A 16,224-nucleotide genomic window follows, 5' to 3' on the forward strand; every position below is an offset into this window, starting at 1 on the left:
TCAAACGAACATAGAGCTTTAGCTCTAGCAAGAACATTCTTTCGTGATCTTTAAGTGTAAACGAAAACTCGTTTTCAGTGTTGTTTAGAACATTGAATATAATCTTTTCGCACGCACTAAGAACAAGGAAATAATGCTCTAAGCCTGTAACACAAAAATAATTTGACATAGTGGGGTTAGAATGAGCAATGAGCATTCGTTCGTTTGATGTAAATGCACCGTTTGAGTTTATCTCTGTAGTAGGCAGAAATGATTGAGTTATTTTAATTGATTCCTTTTTTAATACATCGTGGTAACCATAGTACTTATTAGCCTGAAAGCCAATAATTTTTACGTTTCCTCATAATTAGGTGAAGGGACGTAATTAATAAAATTTTATGCAACTTCCGAACTATTTAGAATCATTGTTTTAGTTACTTTACATATTACAACTATTCAGGACGAATTTGCCTTTTTCTATTTACCAGTACCAGTATTAATATTTAGTTTGACACCCTCATATCTTAATTGAGACTGCACACACCTACATTGTTTTACAATTAACTCCGTTTCCAGTTAAAAACGGCACTCCTCATTACTTCAGAGTACCGAGAGTGGTTCTAATTAGTCGACAATTTGTTCTGTCAACGTCCGTGGATGCTGCGCAGATTCCTGATGGCTATGCTTTGTAAGTACACCTGTTTTGGGTATTGACTTGAACATACAGACGGAATAAAAGATGTAAAACGTAATCACATTATGTACAATGTATTGTATGGATTGTATTGTAGGGAATAGGACTAAAATTCAATGAAACAACAATTTAAACTCAAACGTTTATTTATTGAAATAAATACTTAGTTTAGTAGGGCTTTTCAAATGGCATAACATAACGAATGAAGGAAGTAATTCATAAACGATCTTTGTAACAAATTTTGTACATATGGCTTGATAAAAAATATAACATCTGTAATAACGAATGAATTCTAAGTTCCAACAAATTTGTATTGTAGAGTTCTATAATGACTAGCGATAATTTTTGTACTATTTTGTATAAGTTCAAAGCTTTACCTACAACTTCATCTAATCTATACTAATATTATAAAGTTGAAGAGTTTGTTTGTTTGTTTGAACGCGCTAATCTCAGGAACTATTATTTTAGTGTTAGATAGCCCATTTATAGAGGAAGGCTATATCATCACGCTAACAGGAGCTGAACTATGCGGGTAAAACCGCAGGGCGCAGCTAGTCAAGTATAATTTGCTAAATCTGTAATCCTTCAACTTGAACAACTATTTATTTGTAACGGCATAAACACTTTTATCACAAAAACATTCTCACAGAGGCAACGTAGTTTTCGGCGATTACGAAAGAGACGAGCTCGAATGCAAGACGTCACTCCGAGATCTCGCGTCCGGGAAGGAGTGTGAACCGGCTGTCTTGTTGATGCCGATCGCTGATGTATTGCTGCACCCTGAGTATAAGCACTTTGGTGTGAAGAATAGCATAGCTTTGTTGAAGTTGCTGACGCCTGTTAAGTCTTGTAAGTTAATTAAGTTAAAGATTTAGAATATGTTTATTTAAGATATAAAAATGAATCGAAAAATTTGTTGGTAAGCGCATAACTCGAGAACGGCTAAACCGATTTCGTTAATTCTTTTTTTATAATAACCCTTGAGTTACGAGGGTGGTTCTTATGGAGAGAAAACGTAAACATGTACCACGGGAGAAGCCGGGGCGGTCCGATAGTTTAAGATAAAGGTAAGAAGTGGATAAGAAGATGATAAAGATATCGATAGCTGATGTTTTGTTGCATCCTGAGTATAAGCACTTTGGTGTGAAGAATAGTATAGCGTTGTTGAAATTGTAAGAATGTTATGGTAACGAGGTTAGAAGATTGTAAAGATGTCGATCATTTAAGTGAAGAATATTAGAATAGTATAGCTTTAGTAAAGTGGTTGACGCCAGTCAAGTCTTGTACGTACGTTTGGGTAGGAAATAGGTAAGAAGATGATAAAGATGCTGATCGCTGATGTTTTGCTGCACCCAGAGTATTAGCACTTTGGTGTGAAGAATAGTATAGCGTTGTTGAAGTTGTTGACGCCTGTTGACTTGTAAGTACGTTTGGTTAAGGTTAATGTAAGAAATGGATAAGAAGATGATACAGATATCGATAGCTGATGTTTTGTTGCACCCTGAATATAAACAGTTTGGTGTGTTAAATCGTGTCAGTATGATTAGTTAATGATGTACAATTAGAAAGTGATAGGGATTGTGTTGATGCGATGTATGTAGGGATAATTATGTTAAAAAGCAAAACCTGGAATATAAATAAATGATAATAATAGACGAACTGTATATATTACAATCACTAAAAACTCACAAAAAGTTGTGGTTTATTATTGGTGTATAGAAAAGAAGTGTCATTTTTTGTCCAAACACACAAATTATATCAAATGTCTAATGTTAATAAAAAATATGCTTCTAGATTACATGGTACCAGTGTGTCTTCCCTTCAAAAACTTTATAGTAACCAAGAGCGGCAAGCAAACCACTGAGAAGATACTTCATATTGACTTTTCAAGTGGTAAGTTTGTAGTAGATTGCTAATTGGATATCTTATTAATTTAAATTAGTGTTGTACTCTTACTTGTATATTATTTAATAATACTACAATATTTAATAGGTATGATTTATGTAGGAAAATTATGATTATAGAAAATAAGCTAGAGTCAAGGTTAGATTCAATTATATTCTCAGTTATGCAATTAAAAAAAATGAATTTTCACATCAATTATAACAGTCAGTACCTTATGGAATTTACTATAATTTCAACATTATTGAATCGTATTTTCGAAATGTGTTTATTAAAAGATCATTATAATTATAACAGATGTACCAAGAGACTTTATTGAAGAAGAAAAAGAAGTGACAAATTTAAGATTACTGCCGAGGGAACTATGTTATCTGTACGATAGTCAAATTAAACCCATTGTAAGTATAAGTATTTTGTATAATTACATTTTGTCATTAGTCGTTTTTTGTTTCGATAGCATAGAGTAATACCACAATATACAGACGTATATATCTGTCAACTGTGGTATAATACCTACGTATATAATATAAGAGGTCAATAGCTTGTCAATAGGGAAGCGTTTGACCACGACTTCAAAAAAATTATCTTCAGTAGTGTTAGAAATAATATTATATTTCCTAATACTATGCTCTATTTAAATATAATTTACTTAATTTTTTAACAATTAAATGCTTATTACTGTTTATACATAAGAAAGTAGTCGATTTTTGTAGTATTTTAGAATAATCTTTACAAGTTACAGTGAAATGTAAGTCTATCAAGGTAACATCGCTTTACAGCGAAAGGTTCAAGAGTAGCTTTATTGGTCAAGGCATTATTATGATAGATGCGGGTTCGTTTCTTTAATTCTATTCATAGGTTTTTATCAGATTCAATTTTTTAATGTACCTATCTAACGTTTTCAATGACTTCCACAGTTTTTGAACGCCGTTTCTATAGAAAATAATGAGGAAGAATCTAAAAATTACCAGTTTTCTAAGTGGAGAACTGAGGTGTAAAAGTGTACGATTTTTGATGAGTGAATGTGTGAATGTATTTTTTGTCTTAGGTACCTATAATGTATTCTCACCATAAAAATTTCCCAGAACTCAACACAAATACGCAAAGACCGCATTGCATGTACCACTGGATGTGGATTCCATTCCGGGTCTCCGAGTTTTGTTCATGAGCATACTGGTCATTGGTCCATTGTCGCTTTATCTCAAGGTATTGTAAGTAAATATACTACTACTACTACTACTACTACACTTAACACTACTTGTTCTTATACGTAAATTACGCTCTGAATCACAGATTTTTTATGCGATTCAACTTAGATTAGGATCGATTCTGCACGATATTGTGACGTAGGTATAGGGTTGATTTAAATTTTAAACGAATTAATAACTTAAGTAAATAAATGAGTACCTACATATTCTAATTCGTACGGTTTGTATTTAAACCGTATTAATTATATGTACGATTTCTTCGATGTAAGAAATATTCTAAATAACCATGCAAATAAAATCTCCAAGTAAATCGTATTTTTTAAATGATGGATGTGATTTTATAGCCTTTTTTACAATAAATATAGCTGCAGAATTCGCTATTCGCTATTTCGAAAGTTTGTGAGAATGGATGTGTATGTGTGTGTTTGTCACTCTTTCACGCAAATACTACTGAACCGATTATAATGAAATTTAGCACACATATTATGGAGGGTAATTTAGATTAACACATACCTAGGATAGATATAACGGAACCTAAGCGGGATTTTCATTGAAAACGCGGGCGAAGCCGTGGGCGGAAAGCTAGTATCTCTATAATATTACTATAATTCCACCAGGTGGATCCCCATGCCCAGATCCTCTCCGTCTCCGCCGACCTCCACCACCACCTCGCCACACTCTCATACACCCATATGTTCCCTGGATAACTGCTGCTATTACGGGAAAAGCTGTCGGTGCTTTCTCTAAGGATGATCCTTTTGGTAAGTTGATAATATTTGTAATACAATTTGTCCATTTTCCACAAAATGACAGAGTAAATGAAAACATTATTGATAAATACATTAACATACAAAATACAAATAAAATTTTACAGTCTGATATGAACATAAGATAGTTTATTAATATTACGTAGGTAGAAGATTCTGCGCGTAATACAATTTCATCATATTCTTATTGTTCTGGTTAAAATAGACTCTGCTGCAAATTGCACATATATTCAGCTGTTAATATGAAATGATCCAAAAGTACAAAAAATTTCTAATGGTACTGTTATTATATTATATATATATATATGTTATTGCTATAACGTAATGCCCCGCAAATCAATCCCTTATAGCTGTCCTAGCAACTACGTCTTCGTGTTCTTCGATTTCACTAGAAAAATTGAAATATTTGGTCAAATTGTTCGCCACTTTACTTTGATATCTTTACTAAGCTAATAGTATGTATGTAATAGTATGTATCCTCTTTTATTTTTCATATAATATGTATTTTATTTACTCTCTTTTATCTTTATTTTCATTGCCACCCGTGTACCCATTTAATAATAATCTTTATCCTTTACCTTGGGCAGCCTGGAAGAGATCGCTGATAAGCGATAAGGTTGCCTTATGTGCTGTGAATGTTTCCTTTTCTTTTAATATTATATTATTGTAAAAGTACATAAAACTGTTAAATAAATAAATAAATAAGCTATAATGCCCCGTACCTCAATCCCAAACAATTTCATTACCAAGGTTACGTAATGCCCCGTACCTCAATCTACGATCTGATCGCGCACACGTGGGTCGGCCACTGGTGGATGGGCGGCCTGCGCTGTTACGACCGAGGCGACTCAGCTGACGACCTGTTTAGATTCTACCACGAAGTGTTCCAAGTTAAACCCTCGTCTTATACGTATTTGAATTATTATCTTGAGGTGAGAAACACGTACTCTTGCTTACTCTACCAAAAAAAAAGACGGGTTGCGCTCCGGGAGTGCCGGCAGAAGTGAAAACTTGATTATTAACGTTGAGCATGTTTGATATCCATCCGTCTTACGCTTTTTCGATCAGGTCATGTGTCCTGACGCGAGTTTAAGATTTTATATCCATTACAGAAAAAGTGCTCAACGCCGCTAAAGAAGTTTTCACTTCAAACATTGAATACGTTTATAGCATTCAAAATATGTTGAAAATATGCTTTAAATATGTATATGAGAAATTTTTAATAAATATAATAGAGATCACGAGGTGAATTCGAACCCGTCTTTTTGCATATCGTACCGCTTTAAGAATCTAATTTCTTCTACTCTTTTGGTTTTATCACTTTTATAATACCAGCTATCACCGTATGCTAAAAAGACGCGGGTTCGATTCCTGTTCGTGATCATTTTTTTTTTATTTTCTTAATTTCTCAACAAAACTTTAGCTTCAAGTTGACGCAGACCTTAACCATCTAATATCATGTCGTCTATGTACGCCTATTTCATTTAAAAATAACACAATTTACGTTCAACCTGGATATGGTACAAGTTGAACTATTGTTTCTTTTTTCTATGGCATTTTTTAAAATAACTTTCGTTGATTTACCTATTGAAGTAAATTCATAATTATAAGCGAAGTTATTTTTCGTGTATTTTTCTAAATTTCTAGCATATTATAAAACTAGCTTTCCGCCCGCGGCTTCGCCTGCGCAGTCAAAGAAAAACCGGGTTAGTTCCCGTTCCCGTGGGATTTCCGGGATAAAACCTATCCTATGTCCCGGGGTAAAAAGTAGCCTATGTCCTTTCTCGGGTATCAAAATATCTCTATACTAAATTTTATGCAAATTGGTTCAGTAGTTAAGGCGTGATTGAGTAACAGACAGACAGACAGAGTTACTTTCGCATTTATAATATAAGTATGTATGAATATTATATTCCATAGATAAACGCAGCTCACGATACCATGATAATCTGCGTGAAGGTCGGGATGCCGTACCGTCTCGGTCAACCAAGAGTATGGCAGTTAGATACTACAGAAGTAAAGGTAAATAATATTATTATAATAGTTTTATTTTTTTAATAATCGCATTTTTGTATAATAATTTACATTGATGCTCTTTTCCTATTCAGCTAAGTTGTAGCATTTCTTTATATCTAAACCACAGTTTTTTTTTTTCAATTCGAATAATAGCTTTTCAAACGAACTCTACAGTATCAATAGAATGTAAAAAAAAAGTGTGTGCGTGTACTAGCGTACACACGTAAGAAGTGAAACTTCTTTATGACCTTATTTTTCAAAAAATAATTTACTATTTGCAACTTTACAGAAATACGTCGAATCACGCGTGGTAGGGATAAGAAAAAGATGGCGCGTAACGGAATAATGTCACGCGTAACGAAAAAATGTTACACTAAATTTTTTTCCAACCCCGATAAAGAAGTTTCACTTCAAAAATAAAACACCTCGCAATATTACCAACATTTTAATCTAACCTTAGGCCTACAATATCATAAAATGAGAACCGTAGGCTAGTTTTAACATAGGTAGCAAAGCGAACTCAATAAATAAGTTTACGCCTAGCAGAATGATTCAGCAGTCATGTACAAAAATTGCTTTAATGTTTCAAGAAGGCTAAATAACTTGTAACTTCTCATTTATAATAAAATAGTGGTAAAATATAAATTCGCACGCTGGTCGTCAGTTGAATTGTGATTGAATGAAGTATTTGACAGTAATTAGATAAATCTAATTACAGTGCCACAAATTTAACTGACCCGGTGGCAAAAACTGTAACTACGTGCCGCCTTTTTGAAATGTCACATTTTCACACTTTTCATACGAAATATTTTGTATAAATAAAAAGTGATTTAATAATGTTAATTTACACCAATGACATTATTTTTACCCTTGTATCCGGGGAAATACTATTTAGCGGTACTAAAATCGACATCAGTGACACCGTCACCGGGTCAGTTAAGTTTGTGGCACTTACTTCTGTTGATTTTGTTATAACTTAGTGGTACCTATTTGTAATAACATGACATTACGCGACGTTCCGAATTACGCAGAATTTTTCCAATTGGTAGCGTTATTAGTTTATTTTTTTATTCGTGTCAAAGACTTTAATTATATCTATTTATTAACAGGTAGCTATCCCGCTGGTGACCTTCCAGTCCACATATCGTTTCCAAGTTGAAGCCTGGGCGTATAATTCTACAGATTCGCTGTCTTCTACTGTGTCTTCCACGTCTGAAGAAGATGAGGATTATTAAATAAATACTTTTTGTTAAATTGTATTTTTATTAATGATTTTACCTAGATAGCCCTGTTGTTAATTTTCTGAATTTTGAATTAAATCACACGCGAATTGCAGTTTCATTAAAAAATGTGTTCACCCAAAGGATATTTTTTCGCAATAAAAATATGGTATACTTACAACTGACTTCTATAAATAATATTCTCCTGGCATGTATTATGTACTAGATTTCCGCCCGCGGCTCCAACAGCGTTTATAAACAATATTATAGAATAGAGACATAACAATAATTACTGTTTCATCATCACTACATAGTATAAAGTGGTATAAAACAAAGTAGCTTTCTCTGTGTCTCTATGTCCCTTTGTATGCTTAAATCTTTAAAACTACGCAACGGATTTTGATGCGGTTTTTTTAATAGATAGAGTGATTCAAGAGGAAGGTTTAAGCATATAATTTATTAGGTTTTAGACAAAGCAGACGAAGCCGCGGGCGGTAAGCTAGTTTATAATATTAATTAAAAGTAATTTATTAGCCGTGCAAAAACTAAAGGGCTTAATCGATTTGACTCTACATCTTACACATTAATATAACCTTCAAAGGTTATAATAAAGACATTTATTACATTTCCTTTACAATCATTGTACAAGATAAACCATAGGGCGGAGTTGTAGTATATCATTGCTAACAAGATCTCACTTTTATTGGAATATAGCCTTTATTTCCTAGTGAATAGGGTTTATATTGTTCTGGTATTTAATTGATATGATGGGGTTGATAAGCGAAAAGCATGCTATTTACGGATGAATATTAACTTATTTTGTACAGTCGCATACACATATATTTTTAGTTATAATAAATAGCTGTTTTCTGTCTTTGTTTGTATGTAGTAAGCATTTATTCTACTGAATATTGAAAAGTTTTGTGGACTGATAACAGAAGTGACTGCTAGACTTTAAAAGCTATAATTTATATGTAAACCTATTATATTATGTATAATTTAAATCAGGTTACTCATTAGCTTTTAATCTTGAATGCTTTCACAGATAGATTCAATTTCCTTGTAAGCATTTAGAAATAAGTACATTTTATTAATTATAAACGCTCTATATGAATTATGTTGTATTCATTTATTTATCCTTATGGTGATTGGTGAAGTAGTTTATCTAACATCTTGTATCCCGACATGTTTACTATTGGTTTCTACGGGAGATGAAGCTAGATCCTCTCCGTATAGAGCTCATATTATGATACCCATATAAGCAATAGGGAATAAATAAAATGACAGTTAATATAAAACTCTTTATTATTAAATAATAATATTGAACACTTGTGATTTAGACTGTACTTTAAGATTACAGTCCAATAGGAATCAGATATCACGAACTGCATTCTACTCCTTCATCTTATATTGAAGAATCGTACAAAATATTTCACAGGATAACAATCCTTATTCTTAAAATAATATAGGTTATATTGGAATGAATCAATTTGTAACATGTAAGAGATTATATCATGCCTTGTTAAAACTGAGAAATGTTGATAAGAATTTTCGTGTTTAATACGATTCGACATCATGCGTGCTCTTGTAATTGTAATTTTGATTAAAATAATTATATATTAATTTTATGATCGTTAAGATTCGCCTGGAACATGTAGAAAGGTCATTAATATCAGTATATTTAGGATAACATCATTCACACGAAGGTAATAGGTTCACATAGGTACGTACGACCTTACAAAGAATAATTCCTTCTTGAAAAAATTATAATTTATATACAGGTGTACAGCGTCATTGAAACAATATTTCTGTTAACCGATTTATATTTAGCAATCAGGCATGTATAATTTTTAATGCTGATACGCATAAAAGTGTAGGTAATTATTTCTCTTATAATTCTAATTGTTCTTGGTGAAACTACAGCAATCTTAATGAAATTAATAAAAACATAATTATAAAAATACCAATACACTAAACACACAATGATTAACTTTAACCAGCTGTAAGTGTTATATATAAAGAAGCAATTGAATTTCTATTATAAATATTTTCAGCAATACTGAAACAAGCGTTGGTGGTGTAATGGTCAGCATAGTTGCCTTCCAAGCAGTTGATCCGGGTTCGATTCCCGGCCAACGCACACTTTTGCTTTTCAAATAATTTTTCAACAGATGCTTTTTCATAATTTTAAAGCTCATTTTTTATTATACTGTACAAAATAAAATACGTTAATTATTCACATTATAAACGATTTCTTCCTGCTTCTACATTTTTTGCAAAATATAGACTAGGTAACATACCTATTACATTATCAAATGTACAAAATATCTACTTTTAAAAAAAGCTAATGAACACAATTCAAACAAAAAACGTAATCACGGCATTTAAACAGCTTATCTTTACAAAGAATAAAGAAAACATAATCCGGGCACTTAAAGAACAAAAACATTCTCGAATTTCCTTTGACACTTGACACTTAAATTAGTAACTTTATATTTTGTAAACAAAGAAAGATATTAACATCAGGTAACGTCGGCATTATGACTCAAACGGATTTTTTTCAGCCTAATTTCTTGGTACAGTCTACTCAAGTATTTCATTGGAAGTAGAACTTTAAAGAAATAATTATCAAAATATCAAATTGGTACGTGAAAAAGTCACGAGCTGTAGGCTGTGGGTTTGTTTTCTAAAGAGAATTCTACGGAACCCGTAGAGAAAATATCAGGATTCCGTAAAAATGAAAAAAATAATAATTTGGGATGGTGTGTATTATTTTTATTACAACGTATTACAAGTTATTATTTTTTATTAAAGCTTTTAACTTTAAGTCGAATTTTTAAGGAGTCAACCTAGCTTTACTTAGTTTGCACATTTTGGATTTTGGCGCATGCCAAATTGGATTATTATCTTGTAATAGATAGTGACTCGTTTTCAAATCGGATACTTCTAAATTCTAACTCTACCAAATACTTTAGTGAAATCCCATGTCCCCTATAGTGGGGTAAGGGGCAGATGCATTATACATCTGTTTCACTGATCGATTTTCTTTAGGGACAACTAGGTGATCAGCCTTCTGAGTCCTATCAGACAGACATTTTTTCTCTTCGTCTCTACAGGGAATCGAACCCAGGACTCCTCGGTGTTACGCTCACGCGTCACTCACTGTACCAAGGAGGCGGTCTACCAAATACTATGAACATATTTTAATCCTTGCAAGTTAAAATTCAAATCCTGCTCATACAAGACCTAAATTATTCCAAAAAATCCCCCTGAATTCCTAACAAAGCACTGTCAGAACATAATAAATCCAGCTGACAAGTATGAAAATATTTTTCAACAAAACACTGAGAAATTGTACTAATGAATAACGATACATGCGAAAATAAATACATTTTAATATATTGGACGTAAAGCAGTCGTGTTTGTTCGACACAGATATGTGAACACCTGTAACAACAGACTTGATTAATTTGCATGATTTATTTTGGAATTTGACGGTTTTAAAACAGGGTTTATAAATGTTTACCTAATAAGATTTATAGCGAGCGTGATGAATAATTTAATTTATTTTAATGAATCAAATAAAAAGGCCGTGACCACTGACCACTCTCATTGTAACGAGAAATAATATTGCAATTGATTTCCTATTCAGTTGAATTATATTATAATCACATCTCATAGAATGAATTCGATTGCTCAGGCGGGTCACGAGTGGCTGAGTTGGTTAGGCATCCGCCCCGGAATGGCGCGAAGGATGCGGGTTCAAGTCCCGCCTCGTGATCGAATTTTTTCTATTCTTTATAAATTTATATATACAATGGTTTCACATAAATATAGAAATAATTTATTTTATCCAATAATAACAAGCGTTGGTGGTGTAATGGTCAGCATAGTTGCCTTCCAAGCAGTTGATCCGGGTTCGATTCCCGGCCAACGCACACTTTTGCTTTCATTGATTTTATTTTGTGAAGAAAATATCTATGCTATTTTTAAATACTACCATAAGGCTGATTTTTATTAATTTTCTACTTGTTATACATCACAAAATTGTCCATTTTGTCGATGTTATAGTACACATGAAAAACATAAATGTATTCCATTAAAAATCTAACAACCACTCAACTTTTGATATCAAGCCGCGAATCAAAATTCTTCGCCCTTTTAATTATTATTAATATCAAATTCCGAACAATTAAAAAACACCGCTATTTTACCAAAGAGACAACCCTACATAACGCCCCACAATTAATACTACACAATTAAAGGCCACATTGTAATCTTAAATAAATATTTTCAACCCTCACAAGGTATAACATGTCCTGAATAAACGCGTGCGGGATTAAACGTATTAAAAGACTAACGCCTTGTCTATTTAGAACGTTTTTTACGAATACATTGCTTTCCATTGCTGCATTTGTTTGGAGTTTCTGATACTATGCATTATGTTGCAGTTATAAACGAGCAATGTATATCGAACAAGTTATAGAATACGTTTGCTTCAAAAATTATACGACAAATAAAGGGCACGCGATGCCAGGTGTACGGATTAAACTGTCCTTTAAATAGGGTTGTCAAATTAGTGATTTTTTTAGGTATAAATATTTGTTTATTTAGAAAAGTTTTTGGAATCGGATTATAATTTAAGGTGTATACTGTATAATAGTAATAGTAAATATTTGGTTTTTGTTGTATCTTGTTGATTTAGGCATTCTTTATTAAGTATAGTTTTGTTTTGATATTAAAATATTGAAACTGTGATATTATGTATGTTTTACGCATATTAGTGATGTAGTGACCTTACGAGTATCGTATGGTTTGCGAATATGAAAGTAAAAAAAAACATAATTAATAAAAATTTAATGATTTAAACAATAGGTATCTACTATACTTAAGATCGGATATGGCCGCGTTTTATACAATTTACTTTGATGATAGTTTATTTAAGTTATCGTAGTATAAAACCGATTGTAAGTACATACAATAAAGAATTAAAAAATAAATAAAATAAGAACAAATTGTTAAAACCTCTATTGCTTCTATAAAAAGTTTTAAAAAGGCACGCGTAAGCCAGGTGCATAGGATTATTGTATTGTTTTGTACGAGTAAAGTAGGGTGACTAATTGTAGCCATAATATAATTCTAAACTTTGCTTATAAAGCTCTTAGCGCATTCTTATAATTCTGTTTTTCATGGCAAAATTAATTTAATCATTAAGTTTCTACAGTTAACTACTTGAGATCCATTATAAAGAATCTATTATTGAATACGACGAAGGCGCGGGCATACGGGCATGTTCTGTAAATTACTCTACATTATTCAATTTTACAAGTGAATTATTTTAATACATGCAAAATTGGTATTTCACTCAATTATTTATCGGATAACATCTTTACATTTTTCAATTTACTTCTCTCAGTTTTCAATTTCCAAGGAAATCGAATCCAGTATCCTCGTGAAGCGCTAATCACTTAACTAACTGTCAAATAACTCATCATATTATGTAAATAATAATATTACGTGATTGACACTATGTTTGGATAAGATCGGTGTTAAAATTTTGTGTAATCATACCACACACATAGATTGTGATAGGCTGAAAATGATTGACAAATGTAACATAAAGTCAAATATTAATTATGAAACAAATTATAATGGACGCGATATTTTATTGTTTCACGGTAGTCGCCTTGTCGTTTGCTCAAGGACGTGAAATTGAATGATATATTTTTTTTATAAAGTCAAAACCATTTTCTTTCAAATTAAAAGTTGTTTTTATTGAAAACAAAAGTGTTGCTAGGAATAAGTATAAAATTAAATAGTAATGTTAGGATATCGAAACATTTTTGTAGAGGCCAGAACGATATAGTGGAAACGCGCTCTAAGATCTGAGTAATATACACACCACTACATATCCAAAATTTCTCCAAGCTAATTTACCTGTATTTATATTTTTAAAATTTTTATTTGAAAACGTCACAATTAAATTTTAAAGCCGATGCATTATTCTGTGGTAAAGGTTAAAAATATGTAAAAAAATGACGTATCAAAAGTGCTTCTTCTTTTAGTCTTATTGATTATATAAATGTTTGAGTTTGAGTTTGAATGGTAGGTACCTATCACCGTATATCAACTGTGTACCTATGCTACATAAATCAAGTCAAAAGTCAAAAATCTCATTAACTACATCAGTGATAGTTAAATAATAAGCAGCACATAAAAAAAAACAAATGATACATACTCGTTCTTAAACATATTAATTTAACTTTTAAACAAACAAAAACGAAACAACAAAAATTCCCAAGACAAATCTGCCACAGAATCCTTTTTTGACAGCTCTGAGGCAGTGAGGCTGAGACAGATTAAAAACGCGGCACGTCGCAGTTAAAAAAAAACAGCACAGATAATGAACACAACGTCGAGTTGACCTATATTCCACGACCTCCAGATATGCATTAACTGGCCGCAGAGGTGGCAATGGTCTCGTGATGTGTCACCTGTCAATGTCAAATTCATTGATTGAAGGCAGCAGGGTTGCGATTTTTAATTGGTTTTCAGTAGCATGTTAACTTTTATGGTAGGTAACTTAAGTTAGAGAGAACTTTATTGGCTAAAATAATAAACTTTTTTTATATATAATAAATTATTATTATGATCCTAAAAAGGATTGATATTTGTATTTGATTTTGGCGCTTAGATTTGGCGCCAAATATAAAAACAAACAGCATATTCACAAATCTTACTGTGAGAACTGGAAGAGGACAGTTTTGATTTATTAACACTACAATAATATGTTATTATGATTTTAAGAAGAGTCTTTCAGACTTTTTACATTAATTTGACATTATATGAAACAAATTATAAATCGAACCTAATAATATTTAATAATAATATTTATAAATGAGAATAATTATTAATAAATAGCGCTCATCGGTTCTAATTAATTCTACAATAATAGTCATCATTATTATAAGTTTTCAAGCAGACAAATATTACACCCAAAATTTTAATTACGAAATTTATCCTCACATCTATCTCCAGATGAATCCCAACACAACAAGTGCACGTACATCAAACATGTCTATTGCCGAAAATCGCATTAAACAAATAATCATCGCTCCCATTTCAAACGGATGGCTGGCGAAAGTGGGCCATATTCGGGACCCCTGTTATACAAAACCAATGCAAAATCAACCTTATCAATACCATATAGAGTATATTTCACACTAGCATTATATTTAGGTTCTATTTCCTCGCCAAACTAAAGATTTAAATTATATAACATTTTGCATTTCCCGCGTTTATATTCGGTCAAGTATGATGTATGATTTTTGAATCATCAATTTATCGAATCAGGATGTCAGAGTGATAAGTATGTGTTACGGGAATGAGCTACCTTTTGGTTTATTATCTTATGAGGATTCGATACTTCATATTCTGAAGTGTTTGTTTGATTGAATCAGCTCATCTCAAGAACTACTTATTTGAATTGAAACATTTTTATTGTAATGGATAGAGTATTTGTCGAGAAAGAACATGTTACTAACTAATCGGAGTGGAGCAGCAATTAAATATTTTTTAAACGGGTAAAATATAATTTTTAACCGACTTCAAAAAAAAACGAGGAGGTTATCAATTCGGCCGGTATAATTTTTGTAAGCTAATATTTAGCTAAATAGCATTGACTTTTTTTCTATGCTTTCAAAATTTATCAGCTTTCGTTAAGTTCGCTTCGTAAATGGTTAAAAATTAAAATTAATATAATATCTAATTGTATCTAGTTTAATACAAGAGTTCTCTAGTCTCTACATTGATAATTTTGCATCTGTGTAAACATTAATTTTTTGAATAAAACCTTACATAAAGGTTAGGTGAACAAGCGTTGGTGGTGTAATGGTCAGCATAGTTGCCTTCCAAGCAGTTGATCCGGGTTCGATTCCCGGCCAACGCACACTTTTTAGGCTGCCATCAGACAGACTGCAACACAACAACCGCACGAAGTCGCATTAGTAACCGCACGCAGTTGCTATACTCAACTGCACGCAGTTGTCTGCAGTCGGGTCCGACTTCACGCAGTCGAAACCAAGCATGTAGGCCAAGAGTTAGTGTAAGGTTTGACGTCGAAATGGAAGCACACACGAGACGGGCGACTACACCACCGAAACTAGCGCCCCCCCAACATTTTATTTTTTTACTCCTAAACCAGATCAAATTTAAAAAATCTAGCTCGGTACTTTGCTAGTATATTACTTGTAGTATTTTTGGTATTACTTTTCATTATTTTGCATTCGGTAAATAAGGAGAACTTTTGATTACCGCCAAAAGTGGCCACTTTTGGCGGTAATCAAAAGTTCTCTAGAATAATGAACAGTTAGAATAGTGAAAAGTAATACCAAAAATACTACAAGTAATATACTAGCAAAGTACCGAGCTAGATTTTT

At 32.2% G+C, this 16,224-nt stretch overlaps 1 protein-coding gene and 3 non-coding genes across 4 annotated transcripts; all 4 read left to right on the forward strand.

The window, feature by feature from the left end:
• The first annotated feature begins 1,261 nt into the window (after positions 1-1,261).
• On the forward strand, positions 1,262-7,820 carry LOC123703217. The gene is made up of 8 exons (XM_045651146.1): positions 1,262-1,522; positions 2,468-2,566; positions 2,873-2,973; positions 3,661-3,781; positions 4,401-4,544; positions 5,301-5,482; positions 6,471-6,572; positions 7,676-7,820. The coding sequence occupies exons 1-8, from the start codon at positions 1,426-1,428 to the stop codon at positions 7,799-7,801; spliced, it is 972 nt and encodes a 323-aa protein (XP_045507102.1). The 5' UTR covers positions 1,262-1,425; the 3' UTR covers positions 7,802-7,820.
• A 2,034-nt stretch (positions 7,821-9,854) lies between these two features.
• Trnag-ucc lies at positions 9,855-9,926 on the forward strand. The gene has a single exon. It is a non-coding gene; the product is annotated as a tRNA-Gly (tRNA).
• A 1,726-nt stretch (positions 9,927-11,652) lies between these two features.
• Trnag-ucc lies at positions 11,653-11,724 on the forward strand. Its single transcript has one exon. It is a non-coding gene; the product is annotated as a tRNA-Gly (tRNA).
• A 3,938-nt stretch (positions 11,725-15,662) lies between these two features.
• Trnag-ucc lies at positions 15,663-15,734 on the forward strand. Its single transcript has one exon. It is a non-coding gene; the product is annotated as a tRNA-Gly (tRNA).
• Positions 15,735-16,224: the final 490 nt, after the last annotated feature.

This window comes from Colias croceus, chromosome 25 (assembly GCF_905220415.1).
Source record: "Colias croceus chromosome 25, ilColCroc2.1".
In the NCBI taxonomy this organism is placed as follows: Eukaryota; Metazoa; Arthropoda; class Insecta; order Lepidoptera; family Pieridae; genus Colias; species Colias croceus.